General features: G+C 52.1%; 1 protein-coding gene across 2 annotated transcripts in view; it reads right to left on the bottom strand.

The window, feature by feature from the left end:
* Positions 1-4,039: 4,039 nt before the first annotated feature.
* The window catches only part of LOC112545108 (antigen WC1.1-like), a 68,322-nt gene continuing 49,375 nt past the window's right edge, over positions 4,040-22,986 (bottom strand). Inside the window, exons 6-17 of one of the 2 annotated variants that reach the window (XM_075902522.1) lie at positions 17,654-17,971; positions 14,860-15,174; positions 14,127-14,441; positions 12,590-12,652; positions 12,192-12,506; positions 11,750-11,785; positions 9,976-10,113; positions 7,450-7,542; positions 7,128-7,211; positions 6,086-6,175; positions 5,563-5,715; positions 4,040-4,462 (exon numbers count right to left, since the gene is read on the bottom strand). In XM_075902522.1, the coding sequence (XP_075758637.1) occupies positions 4,338-4,462; positions 5,563-5,715; positions 6,086-6,175; positions 7,128-7,211; positions 7,450-7,542; positions 9,976-10,113; positions 11,750-11,785; positions 12,192-12,506; positions 12,590-12,652; positions 14,127-14,441; positions 14,860-15,174; positions 17,654-17,971 (2,045 nt within the window). In that variant the 3' untranslated portion in view covers positions 4,040-4,337. Of the gene's footprint in view, positions 4,463-4,585; positions 5,716-6,085; positions 6,176-7,127; positions 7,212-7,449; positions 7,543-9,975; positions 10,114-11,749; positions 11,786-12,191; positions 12,507-12,589; positions 12,653-14,126; positions 14,442-14,859; positions 15,175-17,653; positions 17,972-22,986 lie in introns of those variants that run through there. The other variant, XM_075902515.1, reaches the window with a different exon arrangement.

The raw sequence follows: 22,986 nt of genomic DNA, 5'->3' as shown, positions 1-22,986 counted from the left end.
AACTGTCGCGTTCTGTCAACTTGCTGCAGCAGTGTTGATGCAGTTTTGTCAACCAAAGGCCACTTTTGTCAACAAAACCCTGTAGTCTAGACACACCCTGGGTGTGTTCATCTTTAGGCCCCAGTTAGTGGGATTTCTCCAGAAGCTATACGCTTCCAGGGAGTGACTAATCACACTCCATTGTACCGCGACCCAAACTATCAGCTTCAGGTGGGGGGTACATCAGGGTGTTGGCTGTCAGGCCGGCTGTATGTGTGGGTGACCAAACCCTTCCTTGACTCCTCCATCAGAGGGTGATGGGGTTGGTGCTCCAAGAACCAGAGCTGCAGCTGGTCCAGTCAGCATCTGCCAGTGACTGTCTCCTTGTGGGCCAGAACCTGGCAGACTCAGTGTGGCTGGAAGCTTGCCAGGCCATCTACTCGGCAGCCTCCTCTGCCCGAGTCACCTGGGTCAAGATGGATGGCAGGTGAGCTCCCTCCCGCCTGCACTTCAAGACATCCAGCAGAGCATGGGATTACTGCGCTATCTGGGTATCAACCTTTCCGCCACACCTCCACCACTGTCCAACACCCGTAGGGTTTGGAGACCAGGATGTCTGGGAGGTTGTGGAGATGGACAGGATGCTCTGGTACCTCTCCCGGTGAGGGAGGGCCCTGGTGCTTAACCAGCTGGTCCTGTCCATGCTCTGGAGCCGTCTCAACACTCTGGTCCCAACCCCATTTTCCTGGCCAACCCCCAGAAGCTGGTTCTGGAGTTCTTCTGCAAAGATGATGTTGGGTCTCTGCAGGGGTTCTCTGTCTTTGCCTGGAGGATGAAGGGCAGGGCCTGATGTGCTTGGGCACTCGGGTCCATGTTTTCCACCTTCAGACCCTGTAGAGGCTCCTATATGGTGCAGGAAGACTGGTGCAGAGCTCATTGGTGTTCACCTTCCTGCGTCACTTCTGAGAGTTCAGATATGATTGGCTGCTCCAGTATCTCCCTCTGAGAGATCTTCTGAGAGACCTCCCCAGGCTGCCAGGCTTCTACCAGGACCTGCTCCAGACCTTGAAGCTGGTATCGGTGGCACAGACCTCCTCATGGAACCCCTGCTGCCCACGTCCCAGTTGTGTGTGAGTGGTGTATCTGGGGAAGATGTTCCTTGACTTTAGCAAAGCATTTGATTCGGTCTCCCACAGCATTCTTGCCAGCAAGCTAAAGAAGTATGGATTGAATAAATGAACTATAAGGTGGCTAGAAAGCTGGCTAGAACTTCAGGAGCAATGAGTATTGATCAATGGCTCGATGTCTCGTTGACAGTTGGTGTCAAGCGGGGTGCCCCAGGGGTTGGTTTTAAGGCAGGTTTTGTTTAACATATTTAATGACCTGGATTAGGGGATAGGTTGCACTCTCAGTAAGTTTGTGAATGACACTAAGCTAGGGGGAGAGGTAGATATGATGGAGGGCAGGGACAGGGTCCAGAGTGACCTAGACAAATTGAAGGATTGGGCAAAAGAAATCTGATGAGGTTCAACAAGGACAAGTGCAGAGTCCTGCATTTAGGATGGAAGAATCCCAAGCACTGCTACATTGGTAGGACGTTACACAGGGAAATGGCTCTTGAAACCCTCCTTCCTGCCAGAAGGGAGAGATCTATCTCCCCTGGTTAGAGGTTGAACTACACAGGGCCCTGGGCTGAGGTCTGGCGGAGAGGTCTCCATACCCCCTCTCTGAGCAATCATCTAGCTACTAGTAACTTGGCCATCGAAGGTGATATCACATGCACATCATCAAAGAGGAAGAGTTTCTGTTACCCAGTAGGAGAGAGCCAGGATACAGGGGGGATGGAGCTGATACCAAATACCCACCATGGGACCCAGCATAGAGATCTGGGGGGAAACCAAACAAGGGTCTAAAGGATCTTTCACCTACTGGGGGGAGCCTCCACCGGCCAGTAACCACCCAGGATTGACTCCCCCTGTGTTTGGGATGTTCCACTGAGAACATGTACTGCAAAGGTCAATTGATACAGGATCAGCTGTGACTATGTGTTACTCAAGGCCCCACACAGAGCAACTGCTTCCTGGAGAAGAGGCAGGGCCCGGACACTGCGCAGAACTAGTCTCAGTACACGTCTGGCTTTGAAGACTAGAACTGGGGAGACAGCTGCTGAGGAGATGGGGATGCTGCAACCCAGGACAGCACAATTCTGGGTTCCCTCTGTGGGGCTCCAGCAGCAAATGGAACTGCAGGTATTTAATTGTGGGGCCAGGTGTCCTTTGTGGGGTTAGTCCGGTTAGGGGCCGAAATGGAAGGGAAATTGGGTTCCTGTTCAGAATGGAGGCCCGGGGGTTTGTTGGGTTTGCTGGAGAATGGTCAGTGGGCAGAACCCACGTACAGAAAATCAAAAGGTGGTTTCATTTCAGTTGGAAACGAACCCTTGGGAGGTGTCCTCTCAGGGGGCAGGTGACCGGGGTCCTATTGCTCCGGTTAAGCATGAGACCCCAGAGGTACCGCCCCACGTCTAGAGCAAGTCCCACACCAGCTGCCTCTGGCCCACAGAGAGGAAGCTGAATGTCAGTTGCCTGAGACGGCGCCAGCTCCATTGGTGCAGTTCATGGAGCAGCTGTGAGGAACCAGCCACCTGCTGGCCACCAAGGGCACTTGATGACAAGCAGGAACCCCCTGGGCTGCTTAGAAGAGGCTAGGAGAGACTGAGCAAGCCGGCAGCTCCCCCTGGAAAGCGCAGCCAGTTCCCACTCAGCATGTTCCTGGGGCACGTGGCTCGTGGGAAGGGCTCTCCGGGGACCCAGTGAGAGTGGCTGCAGGGGCAGTGGCCGTACCCCCTCGATGCCCACAGGCTGATTTCAACAGCGCTCTTAGGCGTTGTCACTCACACACCCCTGACAGGAAGTGACACTGGATGGGGGAGATGAGGGAAGGGGCAGAAGCCACTTTCTGCCTGGCTCCGGCAGTGCTGGAGCGAGTCCGTCTCGTGCTGATGTGTTGCCAGGTGCTGTGGTTTCTGCATGTCCGGCAGCTGAGGGGAACATCGGGGGCTTTATTTTCCCTGCCTGAACAAGGACAGTGAGTTCTATGAGCCCAGGGTGCCCAGGCACCAGGAATGGTCCTGCCCAGGGGCCCTGCTCCAGCAAAGCTTGGGGCTGGGTCTCTCCCTCAGGCCTGCCTGCCGCCCCTGTGTACCCCCTAGGCACTTTAGAGGGGCCTCTGCTGCCACCATCCACAGTGCAGCAGGGCCAGAGTGGCTTCCTCACCGCTCGGTACGTGTGACTCTGGCCCCTGGCGGGTTGTGTGTGTCCTTGTGCTTTCCTGCCCCAAGTGCCCTGTGGCCAATGGGAAGCTGTGGGGACGTCTCTGTGGGCAGCAGTGCATGGAGATCCCCCACCTCTGCCTAGGGGCTGCTGACAGAAGGGGTGCCCCAATAAGTGTCACATCCCCACCCCCTCTTTCCCTCAAAATACCCACCCAGAATCTGCACCTCTCAGCCCCCTCTTCCACCCTCACCCTCTGCCCCAGCCCAGAGCATGCACCCAAAACATGGACTCTATCGCAGACCTCCTCCCACACGCACATTCCTTCCCCAAAGCCTGACACCCCACCACTCCTGCACCCAAACTCCCTCCCACAGCCTGCGCCCTGCACACAGACCCTTTCCCCACCCAAACTCCCTCCTCGAGCCTCAGGCAGGTGTGTGTGTGTGGGGGGGGGGGGGCTGCCCTTGTCCAGGCAGTGAAAGTAAATTCTGAAAGTGGCACAGCCCAAGATATTCTGGTATCCGGAAATAGCACTGCGGTGTAGACATACACTGAGGTACATATAAAGCACCCCCCGTTTCTCCTCCTGGACTCCTGAAGGAAGTCTGGAGCCTGGATTGGGGGCAGGGCCCTCCCTGGAGCCAAGGTTCTGCTGTTGCTGGTTTCTCACTATTACCACAGCCCAAAGGCGCATTCACGCTCAGCACCGTGCTTCAGTCTCCATCTCTGTCCCTGCCAGGCCTCTGGGCACCACCCAACCTGCACGAGAGAAGCCTCCGCCCAGAACAGACCTTCCAAAAGGCTTTAATGAGAAAGGGCAAAAGTTGCCAGTGGAGCCGTGTTAGGAACAAAAAGGCAGCAAAGGCCCCGCGACGCTGAGCGATGGGAAGTTACAGAGGAAATCACAGACCCTGCTCAGTCGCTCTGCTCCTTGGATTATACAAAATTGCGATAAAAAAGCGGATTGAAGCAGTTCCAGGCAGGGTCTGTCTGACGCCCGTTGGCCCATGAACGTGCGGGGGAGGCAGAGTCTAATCCTACAGCAGTTACATGCTCACAGGAGCTTTGCTCTGGGCTCAGCTGTTCCTATGTGGCTGTTCCAGAGACACCGTCTCCAACATCGTCATAGCCCGTGTCACCAGGAGCTGGGGCCAGGGCGTCGCTCTGCACCTCAGAGGCCCCTTCGCGTCTGGGCGAGTGCAGACTCCAGGCTGAAAGTAGCAAGGGGGCCCCGTTACAGCCAGTGTGTCCTTCCCCCACCGCACACTCACGGAACGGGTGGGCAACACAGCGCAGGCTGGGAGTGACCCCCCCTTCCGCTGAGTGGGCCCCTGACAAGTGTGATGCGCTGACCCACACAGGGAGCACGTGGGGCAGAGTCTCTGTGCTGAGACCTGCCTGGGGCAGAGAAGTGGGGGGCTGGCAGTGAGCGGGGGACAGTTCCCACTGGGGGCTGCTGGAACCCCTGGCAGCTCATAGAGTCCCCAAGGGACCAACACCAGCCGAGACCTGGGGGCTGGAGCAGGATGGGCCCAGCCCAGGGGAGGTGCCTGCATGTTGCAGATCTCACCAGCCCACCCAGGGCCCTTCACAGTTGAGTTCCTCCCAGACCAAAGCCAGGCACATTTCACCTGGCCCCATTTCCTCTGAGGGGCCAAGTGGAAGCTCCGCCCCGGGCCCAGCTCTGAGCCTGTGGGCCCAGGACATTTCCATCCTGAGGGGACTGATCTCAAACCCGAGGCCAAGCCCGTAACTAGTGAGTAGGGCCCTGCCCTTCCCGTTACCATGCAGGGCACCGACACTTTGTTTGGGGAAGGGCTCTCTGGCCCCAGCCTGCCTGGTCGTGTGTAGCTTTGCTGATCTGGACTGGGGTCAGCGATGCCATTCATGTGGCAGAGTGAGGGACAGGATCCAGTGTGTGTAGGATCAGGGGCCTTGTCTGGGAAACCTTCTCACAGGGAGAAGAGACTCTCACAGAACTTGCTTTGGCCAGAGTTGCTTCCTTGTGGCAACAGCCCCATTCCAAGCGAGAGACGGTTTCACAGGAACAGTCACTGGGAAAAGACATTTCCAGCATCGCCAACCCCAGGTGTTCCAAAATCAGCCCCCAGACCCCAGATGTGCAGAGTTTGTCTCAGTAACCAGGAGGTTTTTTTTAAAGAAATGCGATGTCTTTTTTCTCTGTTGGCTTGTGGTTTCTGAATCTTTAAGTTACATTCCAGGATCTGAGATTTTAAGGGAGGGAGTAGGAAATGTCACGAGACTTGTATAAACATTGTGAGAATAAGCAACATTGCGCCTCCCTGCTCACCTGTCTGTGAACACCTGGATCTGTCACTGTCCCCAAGAGCCCCAGTGACTTCTGGGGCATTTGGTCTAGAACCAGGGTCATTATCAGCATCAGAAGCTTCTCTGGCATCATCATAGCCATCCCCTGGGGCACCTCCAGGGAGAGCAGGGATCTCTGGAATAAAAAGGGGAATGAATGGGAATGAGAAGAGGCTTCCCACTGAATAGCAAAATGAGCTACGTGCAGGTGTGGACAATGAGGAGTTGTGTGTATTGTTGCCAGACTGCAGAAAACAAAAACCAAACAACCAAACAAAGGAGGCTGCTGGAAGGGAAGCAAAGAGGAAACAGAAAAATGACAAGAACATAAGAACATGGCCCTTAAGCAAACAATGGGGAGAGATTTTAATTGTAAAATGCCTCTGGCTGGTTAATTCCTCCCTTCCCTGAGCTCAGGACGAAAGGGCAGACTAGAAAACAAAGGGCAGGGGGAGCAGCGGTAGCCAAGGGGGACGTTGGCTTCAGGAGGTAGATTCACTGCTCACCTTGACTGCCAAGAATCTGGGGGTTGTCGCTCGATGCTGGTTCCTCCACGTTATCATAATCCTGCTGGAACCCCGCAGGGAAAGCTCCCTCTGTAACAGCAAACCCCACACTGAGCATCTGCTGAATACGCTCCTTTCCCAGCCGGCTTTAGGTCTCCATTAAGCATCGGTTGCCTTGGAGCTTGGCCTGATTCTCATGGGCTCTGTAGGAGAAGTCCCAGGGGAATCCCAGAGAAAAGGGAGCATCATGGACATCCTGTGAGAGGGATTCTGCCAGCTTCATTTCCTCCCAAATAACCCTGGGAGCAGGGTCTGTGCTGGTACTGAGCTAACCACGGGCTCACTGGAAGATCCCGGCTGCTGCACCAGGACTGACTGTTGTGAACCCCCCTGATTTGTGTACAGAGGCTAGATTGTGACTTGGGCTCATACTCATGCCAGGGAGGCGTGAGGCAGCTAAGATCCAAGGGTTACTTTTAAACCAAGTGCTATTAGTGAGAAATCCTCAAGGCACCATTAAAGGCGCATAGTGGGGGCAGCAGCTGTGCGCTCCAGGACCTTTCCATCCTGTGCCCTGAATACCAAGGGAATGAAGAGAAAGGGCCTGCACTCCGTGCATGTCTCTCAGACCTGGCTGGTGCAGGGAGCCCTGCTGAAGGGAGCTCACCAGGCAGGGGAGAGAGGCATGCACGGAATACAAGCACTTTCCCCTCACTCCCTTAGCGTCTGGAAATGGGATGAAGGGTAGCGGTGTCTCGGAGCGCACGGCTGCTGCCCCCCCATGTGCCCATAATGGAGCACAGATCAGGGCCTGGCTAGTGGCACAGACCAGCTATGAACCTCAGAGTCTTTCAAGCCAGGTAAATATTTCCCTGCCCAGTTCCCTGCAGCTCCTCCCCTGGGGAGAGCACCATGAGCCACACAGAGAAGGGGGCAGGGTTGATCACACGTTTACATCTGAAGCTGGGAGAGAAATAGGTGTAAATTCGATTCCCCTCACAGAGGTGGGGCCTGTCTCTGGTGTATCCCTTTCCCCTGTTACCTTGCTCTGATCCAGCATCGTTTTCCCCCTCGCTGTCCCCGGTGTAATACGGCAGCTTCCTCATGGACTCATCTGAATAGGAGCCTGCAGGGATGGGAAGTGGGATGTTATCACAGTGGCTATGTCTAGACGACATGGCTCCGTTGACGGAGCCATGTAAAATAGTTTATTTGGCATAGTCAAAGAAGCGGGGATTTAAATAATTCCTGTTTCATTAAAATAAAAATGGCCACCATGCTGTGCTGATCCAGCACAGCTGATCCAGCACTGTGCAGCAGTCAAGACGTGACGCAGGCAACAAAGGAAGCCGGTATGCACAGACCTGAGCGACCAAACAGCTGCACCTTCCTCATCAGGTCATAGTCAATCTCCTCGTACACCGCCTCAGAGAAAGGGTCCGAGGATCTTCTGGGGCCTGGAAACAAAGGGCCGAGTTTGCACAGGGTCAGAGAACCCAGAGCTGGGAAACCCTATGAGACCATTCAACCCCCACCCCTCTTCAGTGCCAATGCAAGACTCATCCCTCTGCCATATTCCTCCTGCTCTGTCCAGTCCAGTCTCCCTCCCCACCCCTCCCCCCCTCAGTGCCAATGCAGGACTAGTTCCCGTGGCACATTCCTCCTGCTCAATCCAGTCCAGATTTCAATGCCCAGGTGACGGGGTCTCTGTCCCTTCGGTGTTTGTTCCATTGGCTGTTTCACTGGCATTAACCTGCTCTTGATATTCAGCCTGACTGGTCCCTTTATAAACGCGCCCTCCCTTCCCCAGTACCACCCAAATTCACTGCTCTCCAGCCTGGGGCCTTCACCGACAGGCAAAGTTGCACTTGTGCCTGTACTGCCAGAGCCTGTGTGGGGAACAGCTGGTTCACGTGTGCAGTGCCCTGGCAATGGGAAGTGCTGTCTGCAGGAGGCCTGTACTCACTACTGTCCGGAGGTGTGATTGCAGCACCAGTAAACACACCTCAGCTAGCTTGGGTCTGGGAAGGGCGTAGCTGCCCCAGCAAACACCGCAGCACACTCTGGCCTTGCCCGCACAGACACACCCAGGACCCTGGTCGCCCACTCCAGGGGCCAGCCCACGTCACCACCCAGTGCTACGCAGCGACACTGCCTCTGTTACACCAGCCGGCTGCTACCTCGCTTAGTGAGTGCTAGCTCAGGTGTGTCTGCAGGTGCAATCACACCTCTGACTGCAGGGCAAACACACCCTGAGTGCCCAGCATCAGTAGGACTGTCTGAGCTCTCTGGCCTCTCTCACCCAAGATCCTTTCAAGCCTTTCTCCTTCCTCGTTATCCCCACCCCCGAATCTCTCTGTTCAGGCTCTTCCCCTCCCATCGAATTCCTTGTACTTTCCTCAATGGAATCTCAGCCTGTTACTGTCTGAGGTTTACAGAAGCTGTAAAAAAAGGCTTTATTTTCGACAGTTCCACGTCTAGACTAGTTTTTTTCAGGGGAAGGAGGGGGTTGTGGCCATGTTTATGCAAATGAGGCGCAGGATATTTCAATCCCTGCTTCATTAGCAATTTTGACATGCTTGATTTGCATCCCTCTGTTGACAAAGGGATGCAGCCTAGACATAGCCTTATTGTCTGACAAGAGCTGTAATCTCCTCAGTCCTTTTGTATCATTCCCCTGAGCCCGGCCCAGAGCCCTGCACTAGCTGCAGCCCCCGCTCTGCTCCCACGCACCATGAGGCTCGCAGAAAGCCCATGTCTGTCTGCGAGTATGTCTAGACTGGTGGTTTTTTCTGGGAATGTGTTTGTTCTTCTGCTTCTTTTTGCGCTCTTTCAGGGAGGAATAAGGGCTATGTTGGGACCGAAAGTTTTATTCTTTTTATATTTGTATTTTAGGTTTAATGATATAGCAATAATGTAGCAATGTAATAATATAGTTTAATGGTGTAATAATAATATAGTAATGTAAGGTAACATTAACATACATTTAATATTTTATTATGACATCATAATTGTTGTATTCTCAATAAATGCGGCGTACTGCCTTTTCCCCTATAAAAGATCTCGTGTGCTTCGTTTAAGCATAACAGCTAGACAGGGCCAAATGGCGGAAAAGCCTCTTTCAGAAAAGCTATCGGAAAAAGCTCCACAAACTGTCTGTCAACAGACTGTATAGTCTAGACCTAGCCTGGGACTGTCCTCTGGAAGGAGCTTCGCTCTGCCCCATGTAGCACCAGCAGCACCAGGGGTCCCTGAGCCTCCCTTGGCCTACTGGATCTGCCCCTCAAGTCACATGCCCCACAGTCTTCTGTCCAGCCCAGATCAGCGCCCCTCCCTGGGGAAGAGGCTGGCCCCACCCTCCTGTCGTGCTGCCTTTGTAGCTTTGTATGGGAAATTCAAATCCCATAATGTTGAAATAATGTTGAGCTGGAGGGCTCCTTACTCTGACTCCTGTAACCCTCATTGTACAAGGAGGAAGAGAAGTGGGAGGAAGAGTGCTCTAGCTTAGACTTCCTGCTGTGTAGACAGCGCCTAAAGTCAATATAAGTTATTTCGACTTCATCCGCACAATTGACGTAGCTCAAGTTGTGTTGTTTATTTTGGCTTTATCCTTGCTGTGTAGACGTGTCTTTACTGGCCTGACAGCTATGGCTGAGAGGCTCTAAAATAAATGGCTGCACAATTTATACGGAACTTAACTGCTCTGGCTAAACAACAGGACACAGTTTAGCATTTCATTACAGCCAGTGCCCCTTTCCCTCAGCTGCATCTCCCCCTGCTATTCCAGCCCTATGGCCCCTCACGGCCCTGCCAAGTCCCCACCCTCCACCGCGATCGCCTCCTCTGCTGCTGCAGGGACGTTTCACACAGTCACGCCCATCAGGACCCACCTCTGCGCTGGGCCCTGGCACTTCGCACCTGCGCACCCAGGATGACTAAGACCAGGCAGAGCAGGGCCCCCAGGATAATGCAGACGACCACGGGCACCATGAATCTCCCACTGTCGGTCGCTGGGCGGCGCGGGGGAGCTGGATGGAAAGGAACAGGCCACAGGGAGAGACGAGTTGGTGAGAGTCGGGGGGCGGGAACTCCCCAGTCGCTCAGTGCCAGGGCTGCAGGCAGAGTCACCGCACAGCTGGATTTCCCTGGACGTGAATCTTTTTTGATCCTCTCACCAGGAAGATTCTCCAAAGAGGAGGAAAAGTCCAAATTTCTAAGAGCAGACTCCAGGTGAGAGCCAGCTGCCTCCATGTCTGGGTTGGTCCCTCCCCTGCAGTCACAGCTCACTGCTTTCTTCCCTGCAGCTGCTGGGTCCCAGACACCTGAGCTCCCCATCCCAGCCCTGGGGAGGGGTGAGGCCCACAGGAAGGCACTGACAGGCCAGTGCTGTGCCCTGTGTCCTGCTGGGACAGGAAACAACACTGCCCCCCACCTCGAGAGTGAACGTGCAGGAACCCCTCCAGCTGCCCCCAAATCCTCCCTCCAGCTCCCTGCCAGTGACAACTCCACTCTCACACCCCACCAGCACCCCACCAGTCCAACCCCCAGTGCTCACACCCCGCAGCACCGCCCAAATATACTGACCCCTCTTCCAGCTGCCCCCAAATACTCTCTCCACCTCCCCACCAGTGACACCCCCATTCTCATACCCAACCAGCACCACCCAACTCTGCCACCCCTCCCCTTTAAACTCCCCCAAATACTCGCTCCAGCTCCCCACCAGTGACACCCCCATTCTCATACCCAACCAGCACCACCCAACTCTGCCACCCCTCCCCTTTAAACTCCCCCAAATACTCTCTCCACCTCCCCACCAGTGACACCCCCATTCTCATACCCAACCAGCACCACCCAACTCTGCCACCCCTCCCCTTTAAACTCCCCCAAATACTCGCTCCAGCTCCCCACCAGTGACACCCCCATTCTCATACCCAACCAGCACCACCCAACTCTGCCACCCCTCCCCTTTAAACTCCCCCAAATACTCTCTCCACCTCCCCACCAGTGACACCCCCATTCTCATACCCAACCAGCACCACCCAACTCTGCCGCCCCTCCCCTTTAAACTCCCCCAAATACTCGCTCCAGCTCCTCACCAGTGCCACCCCCACCCCCCACCAGCACCACCCAACTATACTGCCCCTCCCCCTCCAGCTCTCCACCAGTGCCAACCCCAGTGCTCACCTCCTCCCCCAGCACTGCCCACCTATACGCCCCTCCCCCACCAGCTTCCCCTCTCCCCTCAAGCTCCCTACCTCACATCTGCCCGAGCAGATTACACTGCCCCCCAGCTCCCCTTTTCCCCTCCAGCTCCCTGCCACCCCCACACTCACACCCCTTGGCCCTGCCCAACCATACCCCCCCCTCCAGCTCCCAATCCCCCTCTGCTCCCCAGGGTCCCTAGTTCGGAACCTGACACACGGTGGCTCTAAGTTCAGGGCACCAGGCTGCTATTTCAGTCACGGGCCCTGACCTCTCAGCTGCAATCGTCTGACATGAGACCTCCAGCTCCGCGGGGCCTGCAGCTCCCACCCCGGTGTCCCCGGCCCTTCGATTTCACAGGCCTGGCCAGGAGCCCTGGGCCTCAGGCTTCAGCTTCACCTCCCCCCCTGCAGCCCTGGCCCCCGGGCGCTGCGACTCCTGTGGGAAGAGGTGGGGTGTTACCTGCTCCAGCCAGTGGACCTGCTGTCTCTGTCACACCTGCGTAGGGAAAGGGAGCAGAGTTGGAGTCTGGCGGCGGGGGAGGGGAATGTGCTTGTTGCCTGGGGGAGCAAGTCCCCGGGGTGTCCAGACATCACCTGTTCTCTTTCCCACAGACGCCCCCAGCAGCGCGGCGCCTGCACGCCGGGGAGTTAGGGCCCAGGTGCCCCTGTGCTGAGACACTGGTAACAAACCAGCACTTGCACCCTGGGGCCTGTGATGGAGCCTGCAGCTCCCTGGGCCGATGCCTGAGCCAGCCCGACCCACAAAGGTTCCACCCACGGCAGCCATGATGCTCCAGCGCACAGGAGATGGGAGGGGTCAATCCGTGAGCAAGGGGGGCAGTTGGGTCCAGCCTCCTCCCTGAACCTCACAGCATGTCACAGAGACGTCGGCTGCCACTCACCTGAGCAACTCACGGCAGCATCTTCCTTATGGCCACAGTTGCTGTCACCCCAGGGCTTGGCCCAACAGTCCCAGAGGGATGACTCTGTCCCTCTGCAATCCAGCGTCTCCACCCAGATGGGACCAGTCCCCTCGCCGAATGCAGCCTCGCCCGGGGCAGACACGGCTGCTCCACAGCCCAGTTGTTTACACGCCACGTTAGCGTCTGCCAGGTCCCAGGAGTCATCACAGACTGTGCCCCAGGAGTCACGGTACCAAACCTCCACTCGGCCCGAGCAATTGCCCTCTCCTCCCACGAGGCGCAGCTTGTCCCGGTCTGGAAATGCAGAAACCTCCCATGTTACTGGCACAGCGGGGAACCCTCAGGGAGCAAGAGGGGACAGGGAGAGGCAGAGATACCTGTGCAGCTCGTCGAGTTCGGGCATTCAGCAAACAGGGGCTGAGGCGGTTTCTCCTTTTTTCCTGCAAAGAGCAAAGGATGCAGTGAATGGACTGAGGAGCATGAGTGATGTGGGAGTGAGCAGGGTGGGTCTGTACATGAAACCCCCCAAGTTCAGCAAGTTTATAAACTTAAATCTACACTCTAGTTTTTTCCTAGCTATTGGATTTGATACTCAGCCACCCCCCTGGCTTCTGAAATCTCTGAGCAGCTCCCAGCTGGTGTGACGGTTGGTGGATGTCTGAGTCTGTCCCAGTCTTCCCACGGACGGTCACTCCTGAGTCCTGCCCCTTCCAAGGTTGGAAGGTGGAAGCCAATGGCCAGCTGGAATTCACCCAGGTTATTGTGGGGATGCAGGGACAAGAAAAGAGTGGGGTCAGCACTGGGCTGGTGTGGGACTGTCGATCTGAAACCCGCTATCGCCGCATTCCTTCACAGACACAGACACCCGCTTGGGGACTGTTCACTGCCTGGCTGGCAGGAAGCAGAGCCTGCAGCAAAGCCCATCTCCAGGCAAACTACCAAGGGTCTGCAGTAGGTGTCTGATCGGTGGGAAGCCTGCCTGATGGGTGGGAAGGGGAAAGCCCAACAGCCACAGCAGCCATTCAACAAGTGCTCACAGCTACAATACTTGGTGCTCCTGCCTCCTTCCCAGCCCTGCTTTTTCCTTGGCCCCAGACTCACCCCCTCTTGCCTCGCTCCAGGTAACTCTGTCCTTCCCTTTGGTTCCTATTGCTGATTTCTGACTGGCTCTGGCCTCTGAGCATACATCTAAACTGCACGGCTATTTGGGATACTAGAGGTATCCCGAAATAGCTACCCCACCTCTACGCAAGCCACCTCTTATTTTGAAATATTTTTTGAAATAGCGGGCATGCTATTTCACCATCCCTGTAAACCTTGTTAAACTAGGGATAAGGGATGGCTTGAAATAGCATGTCTGGTTGAAATTTGGCGCTGTGTATATGTGAGAAATTTCAAAATAGGCTATTTCAAAATAGATTTGAACTAAGATACGTATCTTATTTCGAGTTTAGGGTGCTGTGTAGACATGTCCTCAATCTGCCTGTGACTCGTGTCTCTAGTTCTGGCTCCCCGCTCCTGTTCTAACCACTCCCCACAACTGCCACGTCCTGGTCACTGGCACTAGGCCCCTCTCTGATTGTTCACCCCACACGGGCAGCCACACAGATTTCCACCTGGGACTTGCTCACAAAGATGTTTGGGGGCTCCCCAAGGTGACTGCTCTGTGCCACCCAGCGCCTTTCACTGACTAACGCCCCTGTTGCTTTCCCACGGGCCCTATTCTCATTCCTGGGATGGTCGGTGAAACGGCGCCTGTCACTGCTGAAACTAAACTCAAACCCACTTCATCAGGCGCTGTGAGTGTGGAAGTGTCCGTGCTGAAAAGTGAAAACGTGCAGAAGTGCTCTCGAGCCCTTCTGTTGTGTCATACGTGCAGAGGGTGTGTGTCAGCGCAGAGCGTGTCAGAATTACCAGGGCAAGTGATATGAGTCTCTTCTGCACGGTCATCACACGACTGCTGTTCCCACGGGCTGGAGGGGCACTGCCAAAGGGAGCTGTGCTGCTCACGGCATGTAACATGGTCCAGCCATGTGGGACCAGAACCTTCTCCATACACAGGGTCTGTCTCTGTATATCCTCCGTCCCCACAGTCCAGCTGCTTGCAGACGATTGACGGGGTGACTCCAGACATCTGATTGGAGCAGACGCTGCCCCACGTCCCATTGTAGAAAACCTCCAGCCGCCCGGCACAGTCACTGCCACTCACCAGCCGCAGGTCTGTGAACTCTAGAAGAAACGCACAGACGTGCAATTTGAATGGTCTGATTCCAAACATAACAGGGGTGAGAAGAGTAAAACCCCTGTAACCATGAACATTGATCTGCACAGGCCAGTACCTACAAGAGTCACTGCATGAATCAGAGACTCGTCTGGCCACCATGTGCCCATTGGGAAGGCAACAGGCATGTCTGGACAGTGCCCCCTTCACGGCCGTTACACGCACAGATAGTCCAGCGATAGCTGTGACTGCCCCTCCCGGGGGACACAAATGCAACGAGAACTCATGGGAAATGGCGACTTTCTAATCATGATCCTAGTAGGTAGGTTGGAGAAACACAGAGACGGCGAGAGAGTTTCTACCATTCCCAGCTGTCTCCTCACATCCCCTGGTAACCAGGCTCCCAGGAGCGCTCCCAGACCAGACCTGAGCAGAGAACTCCCGCGTCCTCCTTGTGTCTGCAGTTGTGCTGGCCCCAGGGTGCGAAAGGACAGGCCCAGAGATCGGATTCGTTCCCAGAGCACTTCACATCGTCCAGCCAGATCTGCCCGGACCCTTGCCCGTAATGAGCAGAGACAGTTGCATTGAGGGCACGTCCACATCCCAGCTGTTTGCAAACGACATCGGCGTCTGGCAGGTCCCAGGAATCGTCACAGACTGTCCCCCAGGTGCCATTGTAATAAATCTCCACTCTCCCGGCACAGCGACCCGGCCCATTCGCCAGCCTGATCCGCCTGCTCCCTGTGGGACAGATCCCAGCGGTTAGTGTGCAGTGTGAAAGATGAACAGCTATCAGTGATTCTGGTACAGTGGCTGAGATACTGAAATGCTCTTATAAATCTGTCTTTAAGAAGAAACACAGGAAAAGAAAAGAAACCTGTTGGGTAAGGAAATGAGGAAAACTTTGCTAGAAAAGAGTTTTGATAAATACAAAGGACCTAATTCTAAATGCCTTACACTTCTGAGTAATTGCTATTTGGGATTCGTCAGCTGGGTGAGAGCTACCTGTGAAGCTTAGGGTTTGCAAAATCAGCCCTTACTGCAAATCTTGACTATTTTCAAACACTTCTTAAATGATAAATATCAAGTTGTTTAATGAATATGACAAACAGCTAATTTTGTTTTAGTTGCTATACAGGTTGGACCTCCTGGTCCAGCACCCTTGGGACCTGAGTGGTCCTAGATGAGGGATTTTGCTGGAACAGGGAAGGTCATTTCTGGGCCCACTGCTACCAACCGCACCCCTGCCCTGCTGCCCATAGGACTTCCCAGTTCCCCCAGCAGCCCGGCTGGGGAACTCACACCAGACTTCCCAACTCTCCTCCACAGCCTCACCCCAGACATTTCAGCTCTGCCCTCAGCCCAGTGGATACATATGCTGGCCTTCCTGGTTTCCTCCTGCCCCCAAAACCCAGCTGGGCCATTGCGCTGAACTCCCTGCCTGCCCCCTGCACCTGCTCCTGGGTCCCTCCATCCTCTCCCTTTCACTGCATACTGGGATTCTCTTATCCTTCAACATCTGTGGCCTGGACAAGAGAGCGCCTGTTTATAGAAGTGCAACCTGCAGAATTGGGGAGATGCCAGATTAGAAAAACCCCAGACTTGGTATCTATTTATTTTAAAAATAAAGAGAAAGAAAGGGAAATTGGATGCCTATGTCTGCAATAATGTCCCAGGCACAGAGCCTAATTCTATTTCTGCAGAAATCAATTGTGACGCTCCCACTGATACCATTGGTGCAGCAATGGGCCCTTAATGCATTGTCAGGATCAAGGTGTGGGCATGAAAAATTATTTCAGTGCACTAATATTACAGTACATGACATAGGGACATATTAAAAGTTTGTTCCTTAAATGGTGCCAGTGTTATTATATCATGTATAATTTTGTTGTGTAATCTTAAAGCAAATAAATACTGGTAAACCATCACAAAAGAACATGAGAACAATCCTATGCAATAAAAAAATAAATCTCATCGCAGATTCTTTTTTTTTTCCATTTCCCATAAATGAAAGAAAATTACACGAGGTTTAGGATTTAAAAATGTCATATTATAACAGCAACTCAGATATATTTCCTTAGTGTCCAAATACAGAATGTATAGGTCATTAAATATGCATTGAATCAGGGATGTGACTCTCCCACATCCCAGGTGAATGCCCAGATACTGTCTTGCTTTTTCCTCTCATTCAGTGACTGATTTATACAAAGTTGAACATTTCCAGCAGGAGAGACTCAGCCCTGTTTAACCTGTGTTAGGACGCCCACCTGTGTTTATGTCCCTGCTCCCAATCAGGGGTTTGAACATAGATTTCCCACATCCTCAACCACTGGGTAACATGGGGAGAGGACAGAAAGAGCTGAGCTGTCTCTCACATGTATCCCCAGGAATGGGTTCATGACTGAGAATTCTGAGCAAAGATAGGTGCCATGCTCTGGCCTGTGTGTAAGAATCCTAAGAATTAGGTCAATGGCAAACAGCCATCTAACAAACTTTGGGTATCTAGTCCTATCCCTTTCCCCAGTATTTCACTTCTGGCAAATCTAAGAGGCTTCTTATGCAGAGGTGCCCAGCTCTGCCAAGGCATGTGACTCAGGGCTGAGGATTGTATTGGGCGGCAAGGCACTTAGGAGTCAGGTTTTCCAATGCCAAATCCCTTTGGGGATCTATCCCAGAGCTGTTATCCATGGCACTCTTGGTCCTTTCCTTACTGTTGTTTTCTAAGACAGCATGTTTTAACATTAAGAAGCCCCTCTCTCTATTACAGCTGCTCAGGAAATTCATTCTTTCCCTGACAAACTAGTCAGATGAACATGAATATTTTTTTCTCTTTTGATAGCAAATTTGGGCTTTTCCACAAAAATCTGAACATTTTGTATGAAAACAACATTTTGTGAAAAGGTATGTCATTGTAAAGATTTTTCATTTGCACAAAGTTTCCATGAAAATGGGTTCAGGGGTGCTATGATATACACATTTCAAGTAGAGAGAGAGAGAGAGAGAGAGTGGCATTGGTTTATATTTATATAATGTGGCTATGCTTTCTTCTGCACATAACAGGATGCTATAGAAGTGGGCCAAAGTTTGAATCTCAGATCCACATTGTTTCAATGACTGCTGAGATCTCAGCACAAAGAGGGATGGAGGCAGGCCCTCAGATGGGGCATATTCCCATTGAACCAACAGGATAGGATGTTTGTGAGTTTTCACATTTAGTCACCTGAGCAAACAACACCGACGTCCTCAGCAGCTCCTGCCTGGGGTGTCTCTGACATGGAGATGTCACAGTTAGCCAGACGAGTCTCGTTCCCTGCACACTGGACCCTTCTCAGCATCACGGGGCCTTTTCCTCGCTGAGATATAGAAGGGCTATAAGCTCTCTCAGCTGTTCCACACTGGAGCTGCCTGCAGACCACGCTGGCATCGTTCATGTCCCACTGGTCATCCAGCACCCGGCTCCACACACCTCGGAAGGAAATCTCCACTCTGCCGTCGCACCGGCCCTCTCCACTCAGCAGCCGTAGCGCCCCAGAGAGACCTGGGCCCAGGAGAGAAGGGAAATACACTGAATACCAGTCCCTGCTGATACTGAGTGAGAAACAATGGACAGGTGTGAAGTGCAACACAGGTTTCTGTGCCTAGTGGAAGGTAACTCTCACCACTGTGCAGTGAGCCAGGAAAGCTCTTTCAAAGAGTTCATTTGTCTCTATACTGGTGGGACCTCCCTGGTCCGGGACCCTCAGGACCTGAGTGTTCCCAAACAACTGAGTTTTCCAGGCTAAGGGAGATCAAGGCTTCTCTCCCAACTTTTGTCTCTGCTCCCGCCTGCAGGCCCACTGCCCCTGCTCCCCACTGCCGGCCCATCCACTGCCCCCAGATTTTGACCATTTCAGATTTTGGTTGAGAGGAGGCCACCTGTGCATGCCGTGATGGGAGGGGGAAGAGAGTGAGAACATCGGGGGAAGGGGCAGATTGAGGACAGCAGCTTCAGCAGTGTTATTATTGAGCATGCTCAGTACAAGCCAAGCAGGAAATGGACGGGGAACCAATTCCATCTGCCTCTCCCCTGCCCCACATCATTTCTATCCCAGGGCTACTAAGGCACTGGGAAACTTGGCTTTTTTTGGCAGTCAGTTTAGCAGTTAGCTGACAGGAGCACTGTCTCTAATCCCTATATAAAAGAAAGAAAATGAAATAAATATTGGATCCACTGAGCTCTAACACTAACATATTCTGACACCTTGTGGCAAGTCACCTAAGGGACATTATAAACTTAAAAAACAACAAATGGTCTGGTAGCACTTTATAGACTAACAAAATATGTAGATGGGATTATGAACTTTTCTGGGCACAGCCCACTTCTTCTAATGACCCTGTTTTTTTCCCTGCTTTTTTATTTTTATTTTTATTTTTTGCTGAACAACTTTTCCTGCAGCCTTTTTTTGGGGGGGGAAAGGGTTTGGTATTTTTTGTGAACCCATCTGATGAGTATGCCACCTCCTTCCCCACCAATTTCAATATCAGCTTCCTCACAGCTTTTATAAACTTTACTTTGAGGGGAAACTTTTAGAAGAATCCATTTCAAAGGTTCTCTGGACTACAAAGGAAAAGGGCAACCTCCCAACCTATTGCTTTCTCCTAAGAAAATAAGGAACTGGCATTTTGTAGATTCTGGAGGAGATCTGCCAGAGATGGGGGTCAGCCAGCATCTTGCTGGAAGACTTTGGTTAAGAGAAGCCATTTTGAACAAACCCTGTATCTTACTAGACTGAGTTTTAGATTATTAGTAGGGCTGTCAAGCAATTAAAAAAATTAATCGCATGATTAATCACACTGTAAAACAATAGTAAGAATACAATCTATTTAAATATTTTTGGATGTTTTCTACATCTTCTAATGTTTTGATTTCAATTACAACACAGAATACGAAGTGTATAACACTCACTTCATTTTTTATTACAAAACATTTCACTGGAATAAAACCCCTTCAGCTCACCTCAGTGAAGTATTGTAGTGCAAATTCTATCATGAAAGTTGAACTTAAATTCTTCTATATAATCAATATATATGTGTCCTATTCAAAAGAGTCCTTTTTTAGCTCAGCCCCAACTGTGGATGGCACAAGGCCGGAGGGGGGTAGACTCTGCCATGGGTAGTGCAGAGTTGAGGGGGAGGCTCAGCCCCCAATTTCAGGTGGCATAGAGCTCAGGGGTGAGGGTCAGCCCCCAAGCTTAAGGGAGGGATCAGCCCCTGGGCTGGGATGGGGGGGGACACCCACCTAGGGTTGCCAGGTGTCCAGTTTTGAATCGGACAGTCTGGTATTTGAGCTTTCTGTCCAGGAAACAAATTGAGAAACTACCGGACATAGAACTGTCCGGTATTTTCTAATTAAGTTAGTTATATTATTAGGAGTATCAGTACATAGTTGCGTACTGCCTGGCTGCGTGAGCGTGTCTACCAGTCAGGCAATATGCAACTACACAGAAGAGGTGGGTAGCGGGGGTGGGGGCAAGATGGGATGGAATCCCAGGTGCCACATTCACCCATGCACCCCGCCGAGACCATGTGTGGGTCGAGCAGCACCCCGGGATCTGCGTGCGCCCAGGTCAGCCCTGCTCCCTGCTGGACGATTTTCTCCTCCCTCCTTTCCTCCTGCTCCCCTACCAGCCATCAGAGATCAAGTGCACACTAGAACATAACAGAAGAGTTGCGCACCTCTGGAATTTCCCCCCTTCTCTGAACAGAGGATGTTCAGGAGCATGTGGCAAATGAGGCCCCTGGTAACCAAGGGTTCCTATGCAAAAGCGCTCAGTGCTCACCCAGCACACTGATACAGGCAGTACTGTGAGAGGAGCTGTGATTTACCACAGAAATCTGGATAGTGGACTGCAGTGAGCTCACTGAGTTCCCTACTTTGTAAGGGAACAACTCCCCCTCACATGCCTAATTTCCAGATCCACCACTGCCAGGGCACATAGCTCATAAGAACAGAAGAACAACAGCCATACTGGGTCAGACCAAAGGTCGATCTAGCCCAGTAGCCTGTCTGCTGACAGTGGCCAATACCAGGTGCCCCAGAGGCAGTGAACACAACAGGGAATCATCACGTGATCCCTCTCCTGTCATCCATTTCAAGCCTCTGACAAACTGAGGCAAGGGACACAATCCCTACTCATCCTGGCTAATAGCCATTGAAGTACCTATCCTCCATGGATCGATTTAGCTCTTTTTGGAACCCTGTTAAAGTCCTGGTCTTCACAACATCCTCTGGCAAGGAGTTCCACGGGTTGACAGATCTTGCGCAAAAAGGTGTTTGTGGATGGGGAACAGAGGTTTTTTGCGTAAGAAAGAGGCAATTGAAAAAAAAGCACAGGTGCCCTAGTGGCCATTCTGTAAATAGAAATCAGAATTTCCTTTTGAGAGAGCGTCCATGCAGCCTGGACACTTCTTGCAAACTTCTTGCACAAAAGTGCATCACTTTTTAATGTACTTCCGTAGTGTGGATGCACTCTTGCGCAAGAAGTTTTTGTGGAAGATCTCTTCTGCAAAAAGCTTTTTGAGCAAGAAGCCTGTAGTGTAGACATAGCCTCTCTCTAGTTGGCTCCTACAATTACTCTGCAAGAGAATTACCACTTTTAAATCCATTAATGATTGGCTGGTGAGGTTAAAATGTTCTTGAACAGGTTTCTGTGTGTTACCATTTTGAACATCTCATTTGTGTTCATTGATCCTTTGCCATAGAGACTGTCCAGTTTTGCCAATAACCATGGCAGAGGGGCATTGCTGGCACTTGGTAGCATAAATCACATTAATGGATGTACAGTTGTATGAGCCTATGATGTGGTGGTTGATAAGGTTGATGGTGGAGTGGAAGTTGTTGAAATCCCTGTGAAATTCTTCAAGGGTCTCCTTCCTGTGGGTCCATATGATGAAGATATCATCAGTGTAGCGTAAGTAGAGTAAGGGTGCTAGGGGGCGAGAGCAGAGGAAACGTGTGAGGTCAGCCATAAAGACTCTGTCATGTTGCAGGGCCATGCAGGTGCCCAAGCTGTGCCACTGACTTGAAGGTATAAATTGTCCCCAAATTCGAAATAGCTGTGGGTGAAGACAAAGTTGCAGAGTTCATACCCAGCTGTGCAGTGGTGTCATCAGGAATGGTGTTCCTGACAGCCTGTAATCCATCTTCGTGTGGAATGTTGGTGTAAAGAGCTTCGACGTCCATGGTGGCCAGCATGGTGTTTTCAGGAAGATTAAAGATATTCTGTAGTTTCCTCAGGAAGTCAGTGGTCAGTCTAAGAGTGCTGGCAGTTTATGGACTGAGAGGAGAGAGGAGAGTGTCAATGTAGCTGGATAATCCTGCAGTAAGTGTGCCAATGCCATGTACAGGATTTCCAAGTTGTGGATCTTGGGTAGCAGATAGAAAACTCCCAGTGGGGGTTTGGGATGTGTTTGTGCAGATCTGGTCCTGAGTTATAGCAGGTAGTTTCTAGAGCAGATGGTGTAATTCCTTTTGGCATTGTTCAGTGGAATCAGAGGAAAGAACTCCATAGAATCTGGTGTTGGTGGTTTGTCTGGCAGCCTCCTGTTTGTAATCTGTTCTGTTCATGACGACTCCAGCACCCCCTTTGTCAGCCTCTTTGATGATGATATTAGAATTGTTTTTGAGGCTGTGTGTAGCATTGCGTTCTGCATGGCTGAGGTTATATGTTACAGGTTGTTCTTTGCTGACTGTCAGCCCGTGCACATTTGCAGAAGCAATTGATGTTGAAGTCAAGACTCTTGTTACAACTGTCAGGAGAGGTCCACACAGAGGCCTTCCTCTTGTGGAGTTGGCGGCGGGGGGGAGGGAGCTGGAGGGTCAGTGTGTTGTTCAGTGGTGTGCTGGAAATATTCCTTTAGCTGGAGGTGGCGAAAATAGGCTTCCAGTTCACCACAAAACTGAATCATGTTTGTGGGAGTGGTGGGGCAGAGAGTCCTCGAGATAGGACAGATTCTTCCACTAGGCTAAGAGTGTGGCTGGATAGGCTGACAATGTTGTTAGGTGAGTTGAGGGTCCCAGAGTTGAATATCCTGAGGCATGTATGAGTTTGGATAGTTTACTGCCCTTGTTCTTCTGAAGAGGTGAACTGAGCATTGTAGGTGGCTTGTTGGGTTTTAGAAAAGTCCAGCCAAGAGGAAGTTCCTGTGGAAGCTTGATTTTTTATGAGAGTCTCTAGAGTTGAGAGCGCCTCCTTGATTTTCTTCTGTTTGTTGTACAGTATGCTGGTTAGGTGGTTCCTCAGCTTCTTTGAGAGTGTGTGGCATAATCTCTTACTATATATAGTCTGTGGAGGGGTATGTATATTGTAGTGGATTTTTCTCCTTTAGTCCATTGGGTATGATGTTCATCTGTTTGCACTTGGATAAGAAGATGATGTCTGATTGGATCCATGTGAGTTTCCTTGTACAGTTGATGGATTTCCACTCCATATGGCTGACGCTGGGCCTTGCATGTTTAAAAGTCTCAGAGGGGTAGCCATGTTAGTCTGTAAAGGAATGTCTACAATAGCCCCC

Source organism: Pelodiscus sinensis, chromosome 1 (assembly GCF_049634645.1).
Source record: "Pelodiscus sinensis isolate JC-2024 chromosome 1, ASM4963464v1, whole genome shotgun sequence".
Lineage (NCBI taxonomy): Eukaryota > Metazoa > Chordata > Testudines > Trionychidae > Pelodiscus > Pelodiscus sinensis.
This window is presented reverse-complemented; position numbering and strand designations above follow the sequence as displayed.